General features: G+C 41.5%; 1 protein-coding gene across 9 annotated transcripts in view; it reads right to left on the reverse strand.

The window, feature by feature from the left end:
• Positions 1-19,543, reverse strand: part of TOX2 (TOX high mobility group box family member 2) — a 349,869-nt gene that overhangs the window by 61,787 nt on the left and 268,539 nt on the right. For 7 of the 9 annotated variants that reach the window (XM_053244055.1, XM_053244052.1, XM_053244053.1 and 4 more), the window contains one exon: positions 8,248-8,487. The exons of the other annotated variants lie outside the window; for them this stretch is intronic. In XM_053244055.1, coding sequence (XP_053100030.1) covers positions 8,248-8,487 — 240 coding nt within the window. The remainder of the gene's footprint in view (positions 1-8,247; positions 8,488-19,543) is intronic. 9 annotated transcript variants of the gene reach the window in all.

The following is a 19,543-nucleotide window of genomic DNA, read 5'->3' on the forward strand; positions in this document are numbered from 1 at the left end:
AATAATCCAACACGTCAGTCTGTCAGTCAGTCAACAGGAGAGACTTCTGCAAGGATGGTTTTTGCAAGTATTGCTGCCAAAAGTGCTTGAAGCCTTCAGAGTGTAAAAGAATTCATGTTTGCTGGGAACGTCTGAGAAAAGTGGGAAGGGCAGGAGCAATAATGTTCTCTGCTCATCCAGTCCTGACTGACCATCAAGCTCATCCTTAATGCATTGGTATTTGTCAAATGGACAGTTGCCCACTAGTAACAAGGCACGAGATTTATTTCCTTCTTTCCTCCATCCTACTCCCAATGCATTTAATTTTTAAATGCCAGTTTAAATTGGACTAGGTTCTTAAAGTTGAAAAAGGTGGACCTTATTGCTAGGAAAACAGTTAATAATGAGGTTTTACTTTCTGAAAAGTGCCCCCCTCTTTCAGTTCACCCCGAGTAATAACTTCATTAAGCAATTATTAAAATGCCAAACCAAAGTTTACACTGTGTTCAGTAATTATTAAATTATATGTACATTATTTATTGAATTTACCTTTTTTCCAGTTCTACAACCATTAATTAAAATCTGAATCTAAAGTCTTGTTTAATAATAGAAAACAGAAAAACAGTTATTCTGTAAAACCCAGGATTTCAACTGATTAAAAAAAAGGCTAATACACACAGTGCCAATCCCACCTACCAGTGTGACACGACAACTTTGTGGATAGAATACTAGCATACCAGTATCTGCTATAAGAGAGAACAGAGACTTCACATTCACATTAGAGGATGGATCTGACAGACAAGTCCTGATTAAAGACAATATACCTGTGGACAGTCCTTTTATAAAACAGTGTGGGAACATTTGTGCATTTGTTTTGAGCAGATATGTGTAGAGAGTCATACTAACTTTCACTTTCAACTACAGGAGTGATTCTGAGTGTCATATATCTGCACACTCATGTGCAGAAACAACGCTCATGTATGAGGGCACATGTATGTGTGATATGCAGGGATGTAACTATAATAGGGCAATAGGAGACAATTGTCTGGGGGCCCACTGCCTTGGGCCCCTCCCCCAGAGGCATGTCACATGACTGACTCCTCCAGCTGTGCATCCACCCGGGCTTCCTTCAGTTGTATTCATCCTCCGAAACTGATGAGAGTGTTAAGACCTGGAGCTACCAGAACAGCATGTCTTTCCCTAGTACCATTAAATGACTTGCATCATCCACAATTTACAAAACCTTAAAAATAATAATTTAGGATGATGTTCTATTGTGGCACATAGGAGATATATATACACATACATACACACACACACACACACACACACACACACACTGCTTTTTGTTACCACTATTCAGCCTCATTTAAGATTTCTTTACTTCATGAGCTGAGCTTCAGTGGGGGGGGGGGCATTTTAAATCTTGTCTCTGGGCCCACTCCAACCTTGCTACGCCCCTGGTGATATGAACTGGGAATGGCTGTGACAATTGATTTTTTTTAATAGTGTATGATTATTGTATTATAACAGGCCCAACCTCAGATTCTCTTACTAATTAAACAATTCCCCCCTCCTAATTTTCTTACCAGTAATACGAATATTTATATACTGCTTTTCAACAAATGTTCTCAAAGCGGTTTCCACAGAAAAATAAGTAAGAAAATAACTAAAATGGTTTCCTGTCCCCAAAGGGCTGACAATCCAAAAAGAAACACAAAGTAGACACCAGCAACAGCAACTGGAGGGATGCTGTGCTGGGATTGGATAGGGCCAATTGCAAGCACATGTATGAAATATTTTAATTGCTGGATGTTGGTGCCCATGGAAACTGCCCTTTTCGGGCCATTAGCAACTTTGGGGGCATGATTTTCATTGGGACAACTGTGTGACAGGAAAGAATTAAATAGCTCCTGCCTGTGTGCTGATTCAGATGAACCTATAAATGGCACATTTATCATGATTTCTAGTTTGGCCCTCCTGATTGTCAACTGTGTTTAAGGTATATAGTGGGTGGGTCTGGTTGCCATGACTACTGGAATTCTACTGGACTGGCAAGAGTTCACTCAAGAGTTCACTCAATGCAGCCCAGACCTTAAAAGCCTTTGTAGCACAATGCAACCCTGTCATATTTGCTAATGCACTGTGTCCCTGATAAGATGCAGTGAACATCAAGCAATAATGGAGTAAAGTTCACGCACTAGACCACAAATAACAAGAACAAAAATACCCTTCCAAATAAAATGTTTTCAGCAGTACTGTAGCCTTAAAAAAAAAAAAAAAAAAATTCTGAGCATGATCAAAATTGTTGCACTGTATTTAACTAAGGAGGAATGCCCAGTGCTACATTTTATTCACAGAATGCACATTGGGATGGTTTCAACAGGGTGGACCTTAAGTCAGCGAGGCATTCTAGATGGGGCCATGAACTACCCTCCCTGGTAGCTTTGCATCCGCTCACCTGGGGCACAACGACAATTGAACAAGCTGGAGGACAAACATCCCTGGGCCCCTGAGGGAGGCTGCTCTCACAGCTAGATGACAGCTTGCTCTGTGCTCGCCTCTTTGATAAAGAAGGTGTGTGTGTGGGGGGGGGGGCACTGCCAGGGGCTGATCTTCACTGTTTGTCTCAGGGCCCATTCCAACCTTGTTATGACCCTGCCCCTCACTCTGCCCATATACTCTCCCAGGCACACCTACTTGGCCTGCATCATCCCCTTATCAGTATTGCTACCTTCACTGCTGACACTGCATATTTCAAAAATGAAATATTCACTTCAGTGAGCTATTTCTACCTGGGTAGAGCTGGTCGTGAGAAGCACCAGGATCGGTCCCGATGCCAACGCTCCACAACTGGATAGCCTGGATTTTTTACCCAGGCTAATAGTGGGGTCGAAGGGCACAGGTGCACCCTTCTATCCCACTCCCTATCATGTGAATGGTCCGGTTGCACTGCGCTCCAGGTGCAGAGGACTTCAGCTCCCGGCTCTGCCACTCATCAGGGCTCTGCTCGTGTGCCTCATGAATAGCAGAGCTTCCTGGGGAAGGGAGATTGTGGATGAGCCAGCCTCCCCGCCAACCCTCCCCAGCATAGTCGTGTGAATGACCTTTGCATCTACTAAAAAATTACTACTTAAAACAGTAAATAAAGCAATAGACACTGCTTGTTCTTAGCCCAGAAAGGCTAGTGCAAACAACACTTTTTCCAGAAGACCAACAGGAAGGAGCATTGATGGACTTCTTCTGGAAGGCCATTACAAGGCCCCAAGACAAATGTCCCATCTGTCCAATGGACACAATAAATCTTGTTCCTGGAGGAAATGCCATACTAATAGCAATAAATTAAGCTGCTTACGGTACATCTCCTCAGGACACAGGATTCTCAAAAGGATGGGATTCTAATCGATAACAATTTTACCAGTTTAATGGTCTAGGTGAGGGAGACTACTTTCTGTTGTTGATTGTGACTACCATGCTACCATGGGTTAAAATGGATATTCAATTAGAATTCTGAAAAATCCTGCATTGATTAGCTGCAATGTCAAGGGAGCCCTACTGACATCTGGTGTACAACGTATCCTGCAGTTCTTCTATGTCATAATGGTTTTATGAAAATCCAGGCTTCCATGATATAACAGATATAGGTTCAATTAAAGTCTCTGCACAGATAGCACAAAAATGATTAGAACATGCTGTTTAGATCCCCTTTGCAGCTGAATTTTACCATTTGCTTGACATGACACCCATGTTGACTATCTAATGTGGGTCAGCACTGCAGTTAAGAGCCTTTCATTAGGACAACCAGAGACAGGGTTTCTGTTTATTTAATTGTTGGGAAGGTACAAGAAGAAGGAGGAATTTTACCTGTTTTCGCTTTTCCAACTTTGTATGACAAACTGTACCTATCAAAATTCCTAAGGGAAGCTACAAGAGATGTAGGAGCAAACAATTATGACCCACACGTAACTACAGTTTCAGAGTACTGAAAGTGTGGGAGAAAATACCCAAGAATAGCTCATCTAGGGGCTTGTACACACCTTGCTCTAAATAATGTAGCCATGAAGGCTCTGATACACTTTACTGTAGACCTGGGGACTTGGAGCCACACACAAAGCTCCATGAAAGCAGGCACTTCTCTATTAACTTCAATGTCAGGAAAGGCATTATGCCCACATAATTGTAGCTGGCTGTAATCCAACTGAGCTGTTGTGTGTGCATTAGGGCTCTCCTGTTATCAACTATGGGAGGGGAAAGAGCCGTGTGCACATGCGGGACTCTGCTTTGCACTATTTACCCTGGAGTAGATACCATCTGTTTCCAGGCAAGAAAGGGTAATTTTAAGAAACATAGCAGTGTGCCAATCAGATCTTGGCACACTTGGCACATGGAGAGGAGAGCTGGTCTTGTGGTAGCAAGCATGACTTGCCCTCTTAGCTAAGCAGGATCTACCCTGGTTGCATAGGAATGGGAGACTCAATGTGTGAGCACTGTAAGATATTCCCCTTAGGGGATGGAGCCGCTCTGGGAAGAGCAGATGGTTTCAAGTTCCCTCCCAGGCTCCTCCAAGATAGGGCTGAGAGAGATTCCTGCCTGCAACCTTGGAAAAGCTGCTGCCAGTCGTCTGTGTAGACAATACTGAGCTAGATAGACCAATGGTCTGACTCAGTATATCGCAGCTTCCTATGTTCCTATCTTAAAGTAAAACCAGATTATGTATAGCAGGAGACAAGGGGAAAGTTTCAAACTGTACATGTCCTTTCGGCAAACTCCTCTAGTTCAATGTAGTTCAATGTTGATCCTCCACTGTGTGTTCTCCACCTGCCATCTGAGAGCCTTGATTATTTATCTACATACTTACTGCTCTAGCTACATATATTTCAAGAAAACACATAAACTAGTAGCCCAACCATTTGCTAAGATGAGGGGAAGCTGCTACCCCTGGTAGTGGGGGTGATCAGGAGTGGAGAACTGGCAAGGCAAATGCCAGTGCCTGACCCTTTCCTCATCCAATGTTTCCCTTTACCAAATTCCCTGGCCCTCTGCAGCAGCTTTTCCTTCTGTAGGTTTAAATTTGGAGATACACAGCAGAAAATCATATGGGGAGCATGAAAGTGCTTGGAAGAAAAAGGGAACAGGGGAAACAGTGGGTGTGGAAAGGGTTGAGCATCCCTACCTCCTGCCACTAAATGCAGGTTTTCCTCACCTAAATGGGTTTGCACCTGAAGCAATGGAGCAAACCCCTTCTTTCTCACTGCCCCTTGGTTTGAGCCAGGGTGCTGCTTCTCTTGGGGCAAGGGGGGGTGCTGCTGCTTCTAATATGCTGTAGGGGGTGCTAGCATATCACAGATCCTCATTATTGTTGGAAGGGACATTCATTTCTCAGAAATATATGTTAAACTAACCTTTATTCTTCTAATTTTAATCTCACTGCACCATTCAGTTAATGTGACTATCTAATGCAATATTCCATTCTGCAATCCTGGATTGTTCCCTGGGCCAACAGCCTCTATAACATACCCCCCCTCAAGACTATACATGCAGGTGAGAGGGAAATCTCAAAACGCCTTCTAAGTGCTCAAATCTCATCTCCTATTTACATTACTAGCTGTACTGTCCGATTACATAAAATCCAGACCTGTGGGTTATCAAAATGAGAAAAGTGCAATTTCACAAGTGACATCAGCAAGAAGCTCCCTTGCCATTTTGCAAACCCTTTGTTTCATTTTATTTTAGTTTTAATGTTGCTAACTTTTGTTTCCTTGTCTGTAATTTGCTTATCCCACAAATCAGAGGGATCATAACATAGGGGATCATAAGATGTTTCTTTCTTCATAACATAGGTGGGCAGCAGCAGTTGCAGCTGCATGGCATTCTTGCTGCAGCAAGACAGAGTGGGGCTTTCCGTGGGTGTGGAGGGAATATTAGGCTTCAGTATTTTCAAAAGCAACTTATGGAGGGTGTCAAGTGAAGTAGTAGCTGAGGTGACCTTTGCATTATTGTGAGGAAAGGCATTTTGATGACCAACGGGAGAATCTGAACTGCTGGAATCTTAAAAGCAATGTTATCATTTCTAGGGAACATAACACACAATCAGAGCTATTGCATGCCATACATACTATGCCACTAAGAACTACTCTACTTAGACCAAAACTTACATAGTAGACCTCTTCAGAAGTAAAAGGGGGGAAAGGTATGCTGTCCCCATCTCCATCCAGTGCCCTGCTGACACACTGACAAGCCCCACTACTGTGCTGACATGCTCAGAAGCCCCACCCATCCACTGTCAATGCTTATAAGCATTTGTCTGAAGATAAAACACTATAACTGTGAAAATATTATTTCTATGGTAGGAAGACTAGAATGCCCTAGCATTCTGATCATGGCCAGAATCTGACCACGGTTACAGCGATTGTCTCTTCAAACAAATACTGTAAGTATGGAGAACAGGTAGGTGGGGCTTCTGAGTGCATCAGTGCATTCTCAGGATGCTGGATGTGAGTACAGCAGCCCTGGTTTCTTTTCTTTTTTTAATGTCTGAAGAGGGGTAATAAAATAGACAGGGACACAATCCAGCAAATGTTAACCATTTTTAAGTTCCCTTGATTTCAGTTGAACTTGTGATGGATCATGTCCAATGTGATAATCATCTCTAGAAAATGTAATAAATTGGAGACTGATATATGACCAACATCTCTGGTCTTATTGTGTAGGCAATAGTGCTCCATTCAGGTTAGTCTGTGTAAGAAATATGGAATACGTCAGGGCTTTGAAGTTTGATAGTATCTACTGAAGCTGTTCTCACAACCTTCTTTCCTGGAGCTGGGGAGAAGGAAGGATTGGTCTTATTTTCCCCCACATGACCGCCACTGCTGCCCCACTCGACACCCCGCGCTCCCACACGATCACCACTCTGCAGTGAGCAGAGCAGCAACAGGGGGAATGATGCTCAGCCTGGAGGAATCCCACAATGGACCACGTTGCTCACACAGTGCACTGTAGAAATACCTGAGGACAGGGCACTCCTTTCCCCGGCCTCTATGGTAAAAATGGTTGCTGGCAGCCCGGGAAGAACTGCTGGCAACCTGGTTATCCACACAGCCGAGGAGTGGGGTAAGAGTATGTGCCTGCGCCCTCCTACCTCACTTTTAGCCTGGGCTACCCAGTCAAGAAGTGCTGGGATCAGGACAGGTCCCAGCGCTTCGCACAACTGGCTCTACCCGTACTAGGGCAGCCATACCTGGATAGAGCTGGTTGTGAGAATGAACTTACTTTTTAGTTATCATTTCCAGGGGACCCAAACAAGAAGGGGATTATCATCTTCTATATCCTCATTCTATCTATTTGCTCGGTGTCAACACATCCAGTATCTTTTGACATCTAGTCAAAGCATAGTGCGTCTGGGTACCGGTTGCAGGGGAGTAACAGCAGGAGAGAGGGCATGCCCTCAACTCCTGTCTGTGGCTTCCAGTGGCATCTGGTGGGCCACTGTGCGAAATGGGATGCTGGATTAGATGGGCCTTGGGCCTGATCCAGCAGGGCTGTTCTTATGTTCAAAATGGTAAGGATTCTTCTTGAAACCTATGAAAGCTTATGATTTACTGGTTAACATCCCTTAATTGATTTTTTTAAAAGGAAAAAAAAAAAAAAACACCACACACAAACACACACACACACACACACACACACACAACCTATCTCAGTTAAAATATAGCAGAAGCTTTCTCTGTTATTTCATTCCAGTGATGAGGCAGCAAGCTACTCAACTGAAACCCCAGCTGGAAATCTGTGTTTCCCCATTTTCTTTCTCCAAACATAAGAATTTTGCTTCTACAAAAGAATGTTGCAACTGGTAAAATATGGGGTCACACACACACACACCAAGCCATGCATTTATTGTCACAATTCTAATCGGGAAGGACAATGCAAAATGATGTAGCTGGCATCAGCAGCAGAACAGAAAAAGATTCAGTGGGGGAAAGCTCTCTCAGAATTAGCTGCTTTAATTGCTTTATTTATTATATGCATCAATACAGTGTTACAGTGCTTGAAACAATTTGCAAAACTGACATATCCTCCAAGTCCTTAGCTTAGAAATGTTCTCTGTAGACAGTCTTGGTTACAGAGAGCCTCCCTCTCTCCCTCTTTCACTCTCTCTCAAGGAAAAGCAAAATGTCTTTTTTTCTGAGCGCTACACATTATTTCCACCACTGTAGACTGGCTGCCACTGTCAAACGGTATGTCTGTCAAAACAGGCATGGCTGCACGTACCTTATAATGTGATTCTGTCTCCTCTTCCTGAGTAGAACTGGAGGGAGATGGTGTAGCAGATTTGCTTCCTGGGGGTGATGGGGAACCATGGGTAACACCGCTCCTCAAACCCATCTGAGAAATCAGCTGTGACTGGCTGAGGGCACTCATGTGACCGGTTAACATCCCTGGTCGATTGATCAGGGGAACTTGATGGTTGGACTCATAGGAAGTGGCGTCTGAGTGGACCATCTCCTGGATCTGAGTTAGGAGAATATTACTTTTTAATTAAGATTGTATTGTATTTATTATTTTATTTATTTATTATTATTTATTACACTTATAAACCGCCCCATCCAGAGGCTCTGGGTGGTGTACAGCAACTTTTAAAAAGACATAAAAACACACAATGCTAAAAACAGTGTGTTTATTGTCTTATAAAAAGGATATTTTGATGCAGACTGGGCATGGTTTTTACCAGGGTGTTAATAACCCTGGGGAAAACTAGTCTGTTCCATGCTGGGGGGGAAATTAGTCCTAGTTTAAGGCATTAATATCCTCTTCAATTATCTTCTTTTGTCAGAACTGTTGCATTACACCGAACACTGTAATGGATTACACATTGTTCTTGTTTTATTTTCAGTTAGCACACAATTCAGCAACATAATAATGATTGCCAAATAAAAAGGTATACTACATGGTTCATTCTAGTATGCAGCTTAGGATACTCTAACGGACTAAAAGGCCTTCAAGTGCTGCCAGCATACTTCCAATACTCCTGGGATCCAAATACCATATGTCCTACAGAATGCCATTGTGGCTTACTGGAACTGCAAGCCTGTTGTGATTCTCAGACATTCATCAACAATATTAGCGGTTGTTGAACTAGATCATGATCCCAGACATGCTAGGGTTTGTACAGGTGAGTAGGGTCAGTGCAGTACAGCAGACGTGCCTACTGAGCCCTTCATATTTCACTTTTTAAATGAAGTTTGTGATTTTGCTTCCCCCCCGCCCAAGGAAATTATACAAGATATTCTTGTTTTTATTATAAAAGCCAAAAATAAAAGATCGTATGATTGAACAACAACCATGCGGGACTCTTATATGAAGAATTAAGCCAAACTGAAGAGGTGGAGACTATGAACCTGGGTCCATATTGCTGCACGATATTAATTTAAAAATATCAAGTTTGATGCAGTAGAAATAACAAGTCTGCTTCTCAGTTTTGACTGGAAATTTCCAAAATTTGAAATTTCCTGCCAACATCCAGACTAGTGTTGCATTGGCCTAATGCTATTGTGCTAGCACAGAGATGTACCACAATATCTCTTCCAGTTCAGTTCTTGCACTATTGGAAGATGCTTACACACTGCACAGTGTGTTACACAGCAGCTTGCAAAACCTGTTGTGCAACACATTATGCAACCTTGCATGCGCTCTCTTGTTGTACAACACTGCAGAGCACTGCAACTTAGTGCAGCTCTGCAAACATCAAGTGTGTGTAACTTCTTGCCCTACATTGTCTGGATGTCAGCGAGTAACTTTATATTTGCTGAACTAGCTGAAAGTTTGAAAATAGAAATTCAGGAGAAGTTTTAACTGAAAAGGAGTTCCAAGTGTGAGAGTTAGAAATGGAAAAAGGGCAGATGAAGTCTAAAAAATGGAATATCCTATATAATAATTCTCAGTATTTATTTTTTAAATTACTTTTATTGAAGATCCAATCTACTAATATGGATGTCAATATTTTTTTAATGCATTAACTTAAATCAGCTTAATGCAAGGCGTTTATATGTGAAACGAACAAGCAGTCAAATCTGCTTTGAAGATTTTTTTTTAAAAAAACCTTTTCAGATTTAGAATTTGGACCCATGCAGAGAATATATCCACCTATGCAAATACAACCTGCAATATTTAATCTTTAAACATGGGCCCATTTTTTTAAATGGAAAACTACAGCCAAAGACCACCAAGGGCACTAGAGCTTAAAATGCCCGAGGCTAAACTGTCTGAAGTGATTAAAAAAAAAAAAAAATCTACTGGAAGACATGTCTCATTTGTATCAGATAGGAGAAAAATAAGTTAGAAGTTATATACACTATTACGCTTCTGAGCGACATCCAGCAGGCTGATTTGGGAAAGAGTCTGTTCTATATCAAGAGTATTTAGCATTTGTTCATTCTTACAACGTGTTTGAAACATCAGGTACTGTCCACTATCTTGGACTGGACTGGCAATAAAGATCACTTGGCTTGTTTTTACATAAACCCTGACATCCTAATTTAAACTCTTGTGTCTTAAATCCTTGTGACTTCTGTTGTCATCTCCATTGCTTTTCCTCACCACATTATCAACACTCTTCTGGCTTCTTCCTTATTGCATTCAAACACACCACTGCATCCAAGCACTCCCCCATTTGCAAAAAATCTTGACACAGCCTACATTTCCAATTATTTCCCATTTTATTTTCTACTCTTTGCTTCCAAATTCCTGGAGTGAGATTTAATTTTACTGCCTTGGCTTCCTTCCTTCCATCTCTTCTCTTGATCCCCTACAACTGGTGTTCTACCTTCAATATTCTACACAGATTTCCCTCACCAAAATTGCTCACTGACAATTCTAAAGGTCTTCATCCTACTCTGTACACATCCTACTTGACTTTTGTCCTGCTACTGACATAGCTGATAAAACCCTTGTTTGATTCCTTCACACTGGCTGACATCCAGAGCAACGGTGCAATTTTGCGCTAACACAAAGTTAGTTTGATGAGCTAAAAATTGGGATATATGCAAGAGTGCTCTTTGAGATAATTCTGACAACTTCCCATTCTCCTGGAAGCACTCTCTGCCATACAAAAATATGTCTCTCTGGGACATATTTACCTATGATACTGCTGGCACCTGGATGCTGTGAGGAGCAGTGGCACCCCAATCACCATTCCGTGGCGGCTCTCCTGCCTACAGCATTCACTGAGCATGTGCAGCAGCCAGGTGAGTGCTGTAGGTAGGGCAGCTGCCACATGGAATGCCGGGTAGGGCACCACTGCTCCCCATGGTGTCCAGGTGCTGGCAGTATCACCACTAAAGGCTTTTAAAGGTACCTCTTGCCGCTCCACCCCCTACAGACCTCACTGACTGCCACTGGTTTTCATTTTCACAGAGCACTTCTTGAGGGAAGGGGAAGTTGTTGAAATTCTCTCTCCCCACTATATGATTGCCACTGCTAAATTAACCAAAGTCATCAGGAGAGCTGCTCCTTCTCATGTAGCATCAGACTTTTCTTGGTCTGGATGTTGGCCAATAACAACCACTCTGCCCTCTCTTCCTTCTTATCTCTTATTCCTGGAATTGTCTCCCAGAATACTTTAATGATGACACTTCTTTCTCTTCCTTAAAATCCCACCTCAAAACTTTGTAACATCTGACACAATCTTTTAGTTCTTATCCCAACTGAAAGCTTATTTCTCCCCTCCTTGTTTGCCTCCCATGTTGAATTATGCTATAATAAATTGTGAATTGTGCAATGTACAATTATGATTTATATGTATGTGCATTATTTAAGTATGGGTGTGAATGTATTCTTCCCCATAACAATTTCTCTCCCACCACTTACGTTTCTGATAATCCTAATATTACAACTATTGGAACAGAAGAGAAAGCATGAGAAAAATAAAACTTTCTTTTGTTTTTTGCATTTATTTTTAAAATAAATTTTGCATTTATGAGTTTTTGAAATTCACATAATTTCAAATTTTCATGCTGCACTCATGCATAAACTTTGTTGGAATTTGGTTGTACATGTTACACAAAATATAAAGGTTGTCTTCAGTTCTGAGAAGAGAAAACGTAATTGTATGAGAAACACACATAGATTAATATTGCATTAGTAAGGGATAAAACACGACGACATGAAATGTGACAAGAGTGGTGGTCTCTAATTAACCTTTAGAAGGGTCACTCAGTTGGAGGGACATTTTCGTAAGATAATGTCCTAAGCTTGTTTTAATGGGATTGCCACTTAGCCACTTGTAAACTAGCCTGATCCACTGTATTATTTCAGGGACATGATTGATCTTAACCATAGATTGAGATCCTAGAGCTCTCCCACCACATGCTAATATTTTATCCTCTACGCATTCTTCTTTTACTCTGAGACCATTGTGCAAGATGCACACAAACTATTGACACTGGTCGACATGAAGGGCAGCCCTACGTCAACATTAGGGACGCTCCAGGACTGCTGCACCACTTGAAAGCAGTCCCAACTGTATAGCATGACAGGGCTGCTATGGAATGACTTGAAACCACTTTTGAGTAGTTGCACAGTGCTACTTCCATTTTTTGCTATGGAGAGAGTTTTGTGTGACTGCCCAGAAGCTCTTCTAAGTCATTCCTCGGCAGCCCCATTGTGCTATGCTGTCAGGGTTGCCTTTCAAGCTATGCAGCAGCCCTCGTGGGTCCCTAACACTAATGGGGCACTGCCCATCATGTCAGCCACTTACACTAAAATACTTAAAAGATAAACTTGAGATATTCATGTAAGATAATTTGATAACTGATTTTGAGAAAGAAAGGCAGACATGGAACCCGCATGTTCAGAAGCACATGACCAGATGCAAGGGATAAACAAGAAGGAAAAATTAGCACCATCCTGCTCTTTCTGTGAGTTTCCTTGAGGCAATCTGGCCAGTCACACTCAAAAATCAAAGTGCTGGGATAACAGGATTTCTGATCTAGTTCAGAATAATAATTCTTATAACTACTAGTTTTCTATAATTTTCCATAACTGAATATTTTACTTTACTTGTGATGAACAAACAGCTACCATGTTCTTAGCCATGAAAGATTGTGAAAGAACCAGAAAAGGGAGCAGGATAGGTATTTTGTTCACACAGATGATCTCTAAAGCCACGTAGACTAGAAATGGAGGCTCCAGTTTAGACTGAACCCTATCTAAAGCAATGGTAACATAACTGCCAATACAACTTTCCCTGCCCTCACTTATCCTCTTCCTGCTATTCACTGGACGATTTTAAATGAATTAACAGATGGAAGTGAGCAATTGATATCTTCCTCCTGTAGAAAAATGTGGAATCCTAAATTAGTCAAATCACAGGAAACATACAATGGTATATTATTGTGGGAATATAGGGTTAGTGAGATCAAATTCTGGGACACACAAGGAATTTTCTGGCTTATAGGAGTGCCAAAAAAGACCAATTGACCTAATTTAGGGGTCCCCCCCACCACTGGAGAAAAATTCACTGGAGAAGGAGTGATTTGTCACTCCCATCCTACCCACATAGGTAATATCACAGAATTAATTACTCCAGTGTGCTAATAAAGAGGCCTATGCACTGTGACACCACTGTTTCTTTACTCATTTCAGAGATGGAATTAAGCCAGACACTTAGGTACAATCAGATTTAGACACAACAGAAACCAGCAGGAGGGAAATCAAACACTGTCTTAAACGTTTTCCAGACTTTTTGCTTTTTATATTAATCTGATTAATGTTAACATGAGTTTAAAGACCCAGGGCTTTATTTATTAACAATTTTCGTTTCCGATAAGCCCACTGAGGTGCAATCTCTCATTAGCAGGGGACTCCTGCCAACTCCATTAGCAGCTCATAAAGTAAGAAATGTAGGGAAGAGCTGGGAGGGCTCAGTAAGCTTCAGCAGAAATAAATCCAAATGCAGAAGCAGATTTACTGCTACAGGTCGGGAATCAAGAGCTTTTCTACAACACTAGACAGCATGTTGGGCTCAGATATTCAAAAGGCACTAAAGGGGGGTTTAAGGAGAGTGCAGATCAGGCATAATTCTTTCAAGAGCAGCTTGTAATAAATATGAGTATTCACTTAATTTGTGTGTTTGTTTGTTCTATCTGTATTCCATTGACATCCAAGAAGCAAAATGCAGCATTTTGGCCCAATATACACTGAAATGACCAGAGCTTCATAGGACTGGTTCACTCATGTATATTCATTCCTAGATCAGAAACGTCAGCTGATGACTTGAATGTGTGAATGGACCACCAGAGATAGAAATTTCATACGCCCTTATAATACCCTCATGCTTTTCAATTCACTCAATTCCCACATTAAGCTGCCAGCTATTAAGCTGCCAGCTATGTGGGGCTGCCTTTGTACGTAGTCTGGAAACTTCAGTTGGTTCAGAATGAGGCAGCCAGGTTGGTCTCTGGGTCATCTCGGAGAGACCACATTACACCTCTGCTGATGGAGTTACACTGGCTGCCTATAGGTTTCCGGGCAAAATACAAAGTGCTAGTTATAACTTATAAAGCCCTAAACGGCTTAGGCCCTGGGTATTTGAGAGAACGTCTTCTTCATTATGAGTCCCACCGTCCATTGCGGTCGTCCATGGAGGTCCGTCTCCAGTTGCTGCGAGTTCGTCTGGTGGCCACACGGAGACGGGCCTTCTTGGTTGCTACCCCGGGACTATGGAATGCGCTCCCTATTGAGATACGATCCTCCCCATCTCTGACAATTTTTAAAAAATACTTAAAAACCCATCTTTTTACTCAGGCTTTTTCAGCTTTTAAATAGGTTTTTAATTCTGTGATTGACTTTTAAATTGTTAGTTTTTCATTGTTATATGTGTTTTTATGTGTGTTTTTAACTGTTTTATCATTGTGAACCGCCCAGAGACATGAGTTTGGGGCGGTATAAAAGTGTAATAAATAAATAAATAAATAAATGTGAACAATAATTCAAGCATCGAGAAATCACATGATGGACATGCACGTGTGGACCACACGCACAGAGCTCCAGATGGTTAGTCGTTTGTGTAAATCGTAGACAATATCCAGATGAAGTCCCATTGAAATTGATAGAGGTCATGACTAATGTCTCATTGATTTTAATACTGCTTAGTCATGATTAACTAGTCTAGATGTTGCCCACTATTCCATACAGATCAGCTGGTTTTTAATCACACCAGTGAAATGACAGTGAGTTTTATAGATAAGTGGAAATTTGAACATGGGCTTCCCATATCCAAACTTCACACTCTAGCTACTACACCACAAGCTTCCTCCACACTCACATTTCCCTGGCTAACACAGTTGCATGATGGCCGTCAATGTGGACAGTTGTTTGAATGAAGCAGGCCCTGGATGCTAATTCAGGGCTGATATATACTTTAGATTCTAGAAAAACAGTGGTGCATCCTAAGTAATGAAGTGCACACATTAAGGAGGGACTTGAGGGATTCAACAGGGGCCTGCATATAACTTCCTCTACACACATGTTGTTGCACAAACAGGTGAAACCTCCCAGTTCTGCCTATGCTCTGGAATCAATCTGTTATACGAAATATAACAGATTGGTTATATACAAAATATATTACTGAGGGTCAGCAACATGTTTTCTCTCTTACAGGTCACTTCCAGAGTATGGCCAGAGCTGGGAAGTTCTTATTGCTTGGACAACAGTGTACACTTAGAGGGATGGCAGGAGATGCATGCAGACTGCTGTCACATCTCCACAGTCACTCCATATGCACACACAGTTAGGATGTCAGCAAGTGATACTGACCAATCACTAATATGGCTTGTGAATCTACAGGACACAAAAGGAATCCACAGGACCTCTAATTCAAAGAGGTTACAACACACAATCTGTTTGTAACGTGCAACTCTTGAGAACCTTTTATATGGTCATTTATCTGTTTGGAACTTCAGTATCTTTAATAATTTGAAGTCCCCCACAAATCTGACAGATTTTAGATGTGAGTTAAACAGAGCTATTCCTAATTACGGACCCTTGAGGGGACCCCACTGCTAATTTCTCTTCATTGTGGAAACATACATTTATTCCCATCTTTTCCTAACTTTTTTTTTTACTAGGTTCTTAAAAAAAAAAAACAGTTACTAATCAAATCCTCTTATTCCATGACTGCAAAATTTGCTTAGGCTCATTTGGCAAGAGACTTTGTCAAAGGCTTTTTGAAAGTGCATGTATGGTAGATCATTTGTATTCGAATACCTCTATTGATCACTGCTTAATGATACCCTCAAAAAAGGACACACATTTAGTAAGACAAATCTTTTGTTTGCAGAAGGCACACTGATTTTTCCTTAAAAAGGCGTATTCATCCACATTTCTAAATGCTTTCCACCAATTTACAAGAGGCAGGAGTTAGGCTTACAGAGCTATAGTCCTCAACAACCTTTAGAATCTCTTTCTAAAAACCGGTGTTACCTTGTCAGCCTCCCAATCCTTTACATTGGTAAAGAGACTGGTTTTAGAGATCCGCTGAATATTATTAACTCATATCAACTTATTAGCATTGAGTCTCTCCTAATACCAGGGGGAAATGGTAAAGTTGCTCAGAGTTATTTTGGATTTTATCTGGTTCATAAAGGCTTTTAATGTTAAAAGATTGTTGGCCAGCTGCTACATAAAATAATGTATTTTCCTTATTTTACATTTAAATTAAGTAAAGTTTGTAGAATATGTATTCTATAATTGTGGAAAGATATCATATAGGCTGTTGGATTTTAAACAAATCTAAAAGATCATTCGCATCTGCAGCTACATTAGTCTCTTGGGCAAATACTATATTAAGATATTTTTTAAAATTCTTATTATGGAGCCAGTAGACCACAACGGCTCCATTTATCCATTAAATATGTAATCATACATTTTTTCTTTAAAGTGCATATTATTTATGCAGCAGAGCAGAACCTGTCCAGGAATGTAATTATGGATATGAGACCTGTGCAGAAAATTTCTTATGAAAATTTGCAGAAATGAGTACGAGCTCCATCTAGCAGCCATTAACATCAATGGAAAGATTTCAGCTGAACACACTGGACTTGGGATGGCGATCTGGTATTCTTTGTCTAGTGTGCTGGAGAGGAATTGTTACCAATTCACCTCTTCATTGCACTTTAACTATCAGAATATGATTAAGCTGTTTTTATACCTTTGATTACTCAAAAGGAATTGTAGTTACAGAAAAGTAGAAACGGAACAAAACAAAACACATTGGGCAACGCTTAAGCATTTACAAAACATCATCCACTGAAACTGTTCTGATAAATCCAGGCTGTCTCCACAGACCCTGTAACTACCTGCTGTGACTATTTTGGTGCCTACATTGTAGATGAAAGCACTCAGTCTGTGGACCAATAGCTTGACTTCTGTCTCTGAGAGCCAGTTCACACATTTCCTTCAGAGGCTCTCTTACTCATTTTTGTGCTCATGCAAGTGGTTTACTTGTGGGAACATTGCAATGTCAAAGGAGGGATCTCACTGAATATCATGGTTCAGCTTCTATAGATAAGGTATACTTTGAAAAGGGAAATTCCTCTTTGGAGAGGCTGAATCGCAGAACCGTAGAACTACAGAATTGGAAGGGACCTTGGAGCAGAGTTCCCTCCAACAGGGATTCCGAGATGTTGTTGACTGCAGCTCCCAGAATCCCGAGATGCAATGGCTTTTGCTTGGGGATTATGGGAGTTGTAGTCAACAACATCTGGGAATCCCTGTTAGAGGGAACGCTGCCTTGGAGGTCTTCTAGTCCATCCCCCCTGCTCAGTGCAGGAAAACCACTACAGCATCCCAGAACACCTCATTGTTCTCATGCAAAATCTATACACAGGACAGGAAGCCACAGTCCAGATGGAACACGGCGAAACAGACTGGTTCCAGATTGGCAAAGGAGTAAGACAAGGCTGTATATTTTCTCCTTATTTATTCAATTTATATGCTGAACATATACTGAGAGAAGCTGGACTGGAAGAAGATGAGCGTGGTTTTAAAGTTGGAGGAAGAAACATCAATAACCTGCGCTATGCTGATGACACCACTCTGATAGCTGAGAATGCAGATGATCTGCAAGCCCTAATAATGAAAGTCAAGGAATACAGTGAAAAAATGGGACAAAGACTAAATGTAAAGAAGACTAAACTAATGACAACAGGTGCTCCAGCCAGCCTCAGAATTGATAATGAAGACACTGAAGTAGTGGATAGCTTCTGCCTTTTAGGATCAACCATCAACAGTATAGGATCCTGCAGTCAAGAAATATGCTGCAAACTAGCAGGGGTGCAATGAAAGCCTTGGAAATGATATTTAGAAACTGTGACATGTCTATACCTACAAAGATCAGAATCATTCACTCAGAGGTCTTCCCTGTGACACTCTATGGATGCGAAAGATGGACTTTGAAAAAGCAAGATAGAAAAAGTATTGACACGTTTGAACTCTGGTGCTGGAGAAGACTTTTGAGGATGCCGCGGACAACCAGGAAAACAAACAAATGGATCATAACAAATCAATTCAGAATTCTCACTCAAGGCACAAATGACCAGGCTCAAACTATCATACTTCGGACACATCATGTGAAGACCCAGCTCCTTTGAGAAGTCCATAATGCTGGGGAAAGATGAAGGAAAGAGAAAAAGAGGATGACCAGCAGCAAGGTGGATAGACTTGATTACGACAGCAATTAAGGCAGAACTGAAAGACCTAAAAGGCCAAGTTGAAGACAGAATCTATCTATGTGGTCACTAAGAGTCGACATCAACTTGACGGCACTCACTCACTCACTCACTCAATCCCTGACAGATGGTTCTCCAGTCTGTTTGAAAACTACAGTGAAAAAGAGTCAAACCTCACAAGTCAGACTGTTCAACTATCAAATAGCTTTTAAAGGTAAAGGTAAAGTGTGCCGTCGATTCGGTGTCAACTCCTGGTGACCACAGAGCCCTGTAGTTTTTCTTTGGTAGAATACAGGAGGGGTTGACCATTGCCTCCTCCTGTGCAGTATGAGATGATGCCTTTCAGCATCTTCCTATACTGCTGCTGCCCAATATAGGTGTTTCCCATAATCTGGGAACACATTTGTAGACAGCAGGCTTGTCTAAAGCCTGCTGTGCATTTGTAGACAGCAGGCTTTACTGCAGGTTTACTGTGAGGCTTTACTGAGAGTCTGAATTTCCCCCCCAAAACTGATGCAAAATGAGGATGGTTTTTTTTTACCCCAGATATAAATCGGGCTACGCTGAATCATGTCTAGAGTTCTCCCCGATAGCTCACAGGGACTTTGGGATAAATCTGGCCAATACGTGAACACACACTCTCCATTCTGGAGGAGGTGAGTTAAAAGCCCTGTCTGGAAATGCTCCACACAATGATTGAGCTAAAACCCAAACCAGACAATTTTTTAGCTCACAGCTCATGTTCTTAATAGGGATGGGCCCGGACTGGTCCGGAGGCCATTCAAAAAGCCTCCGGACCGGTCCAGACCTGGGCGGTCCGGTTCAGGTGGGGGGGTACCTTT

Source organism: Hemicordylus capensis, chromosome 4 (assembly GCF_027244095.1).
Source record: "Hemicordylus capensis ecotype Gifberg chromosome 4, rHemCap1.1.pri, whole genome shotgun sequence".
Lineage (NCBI taxonomy): Eukaryota > Metazoa > Chordata > Lepidosauria > Squamata > Cordylidae > Hemicordylus > Hemicordylus capensis.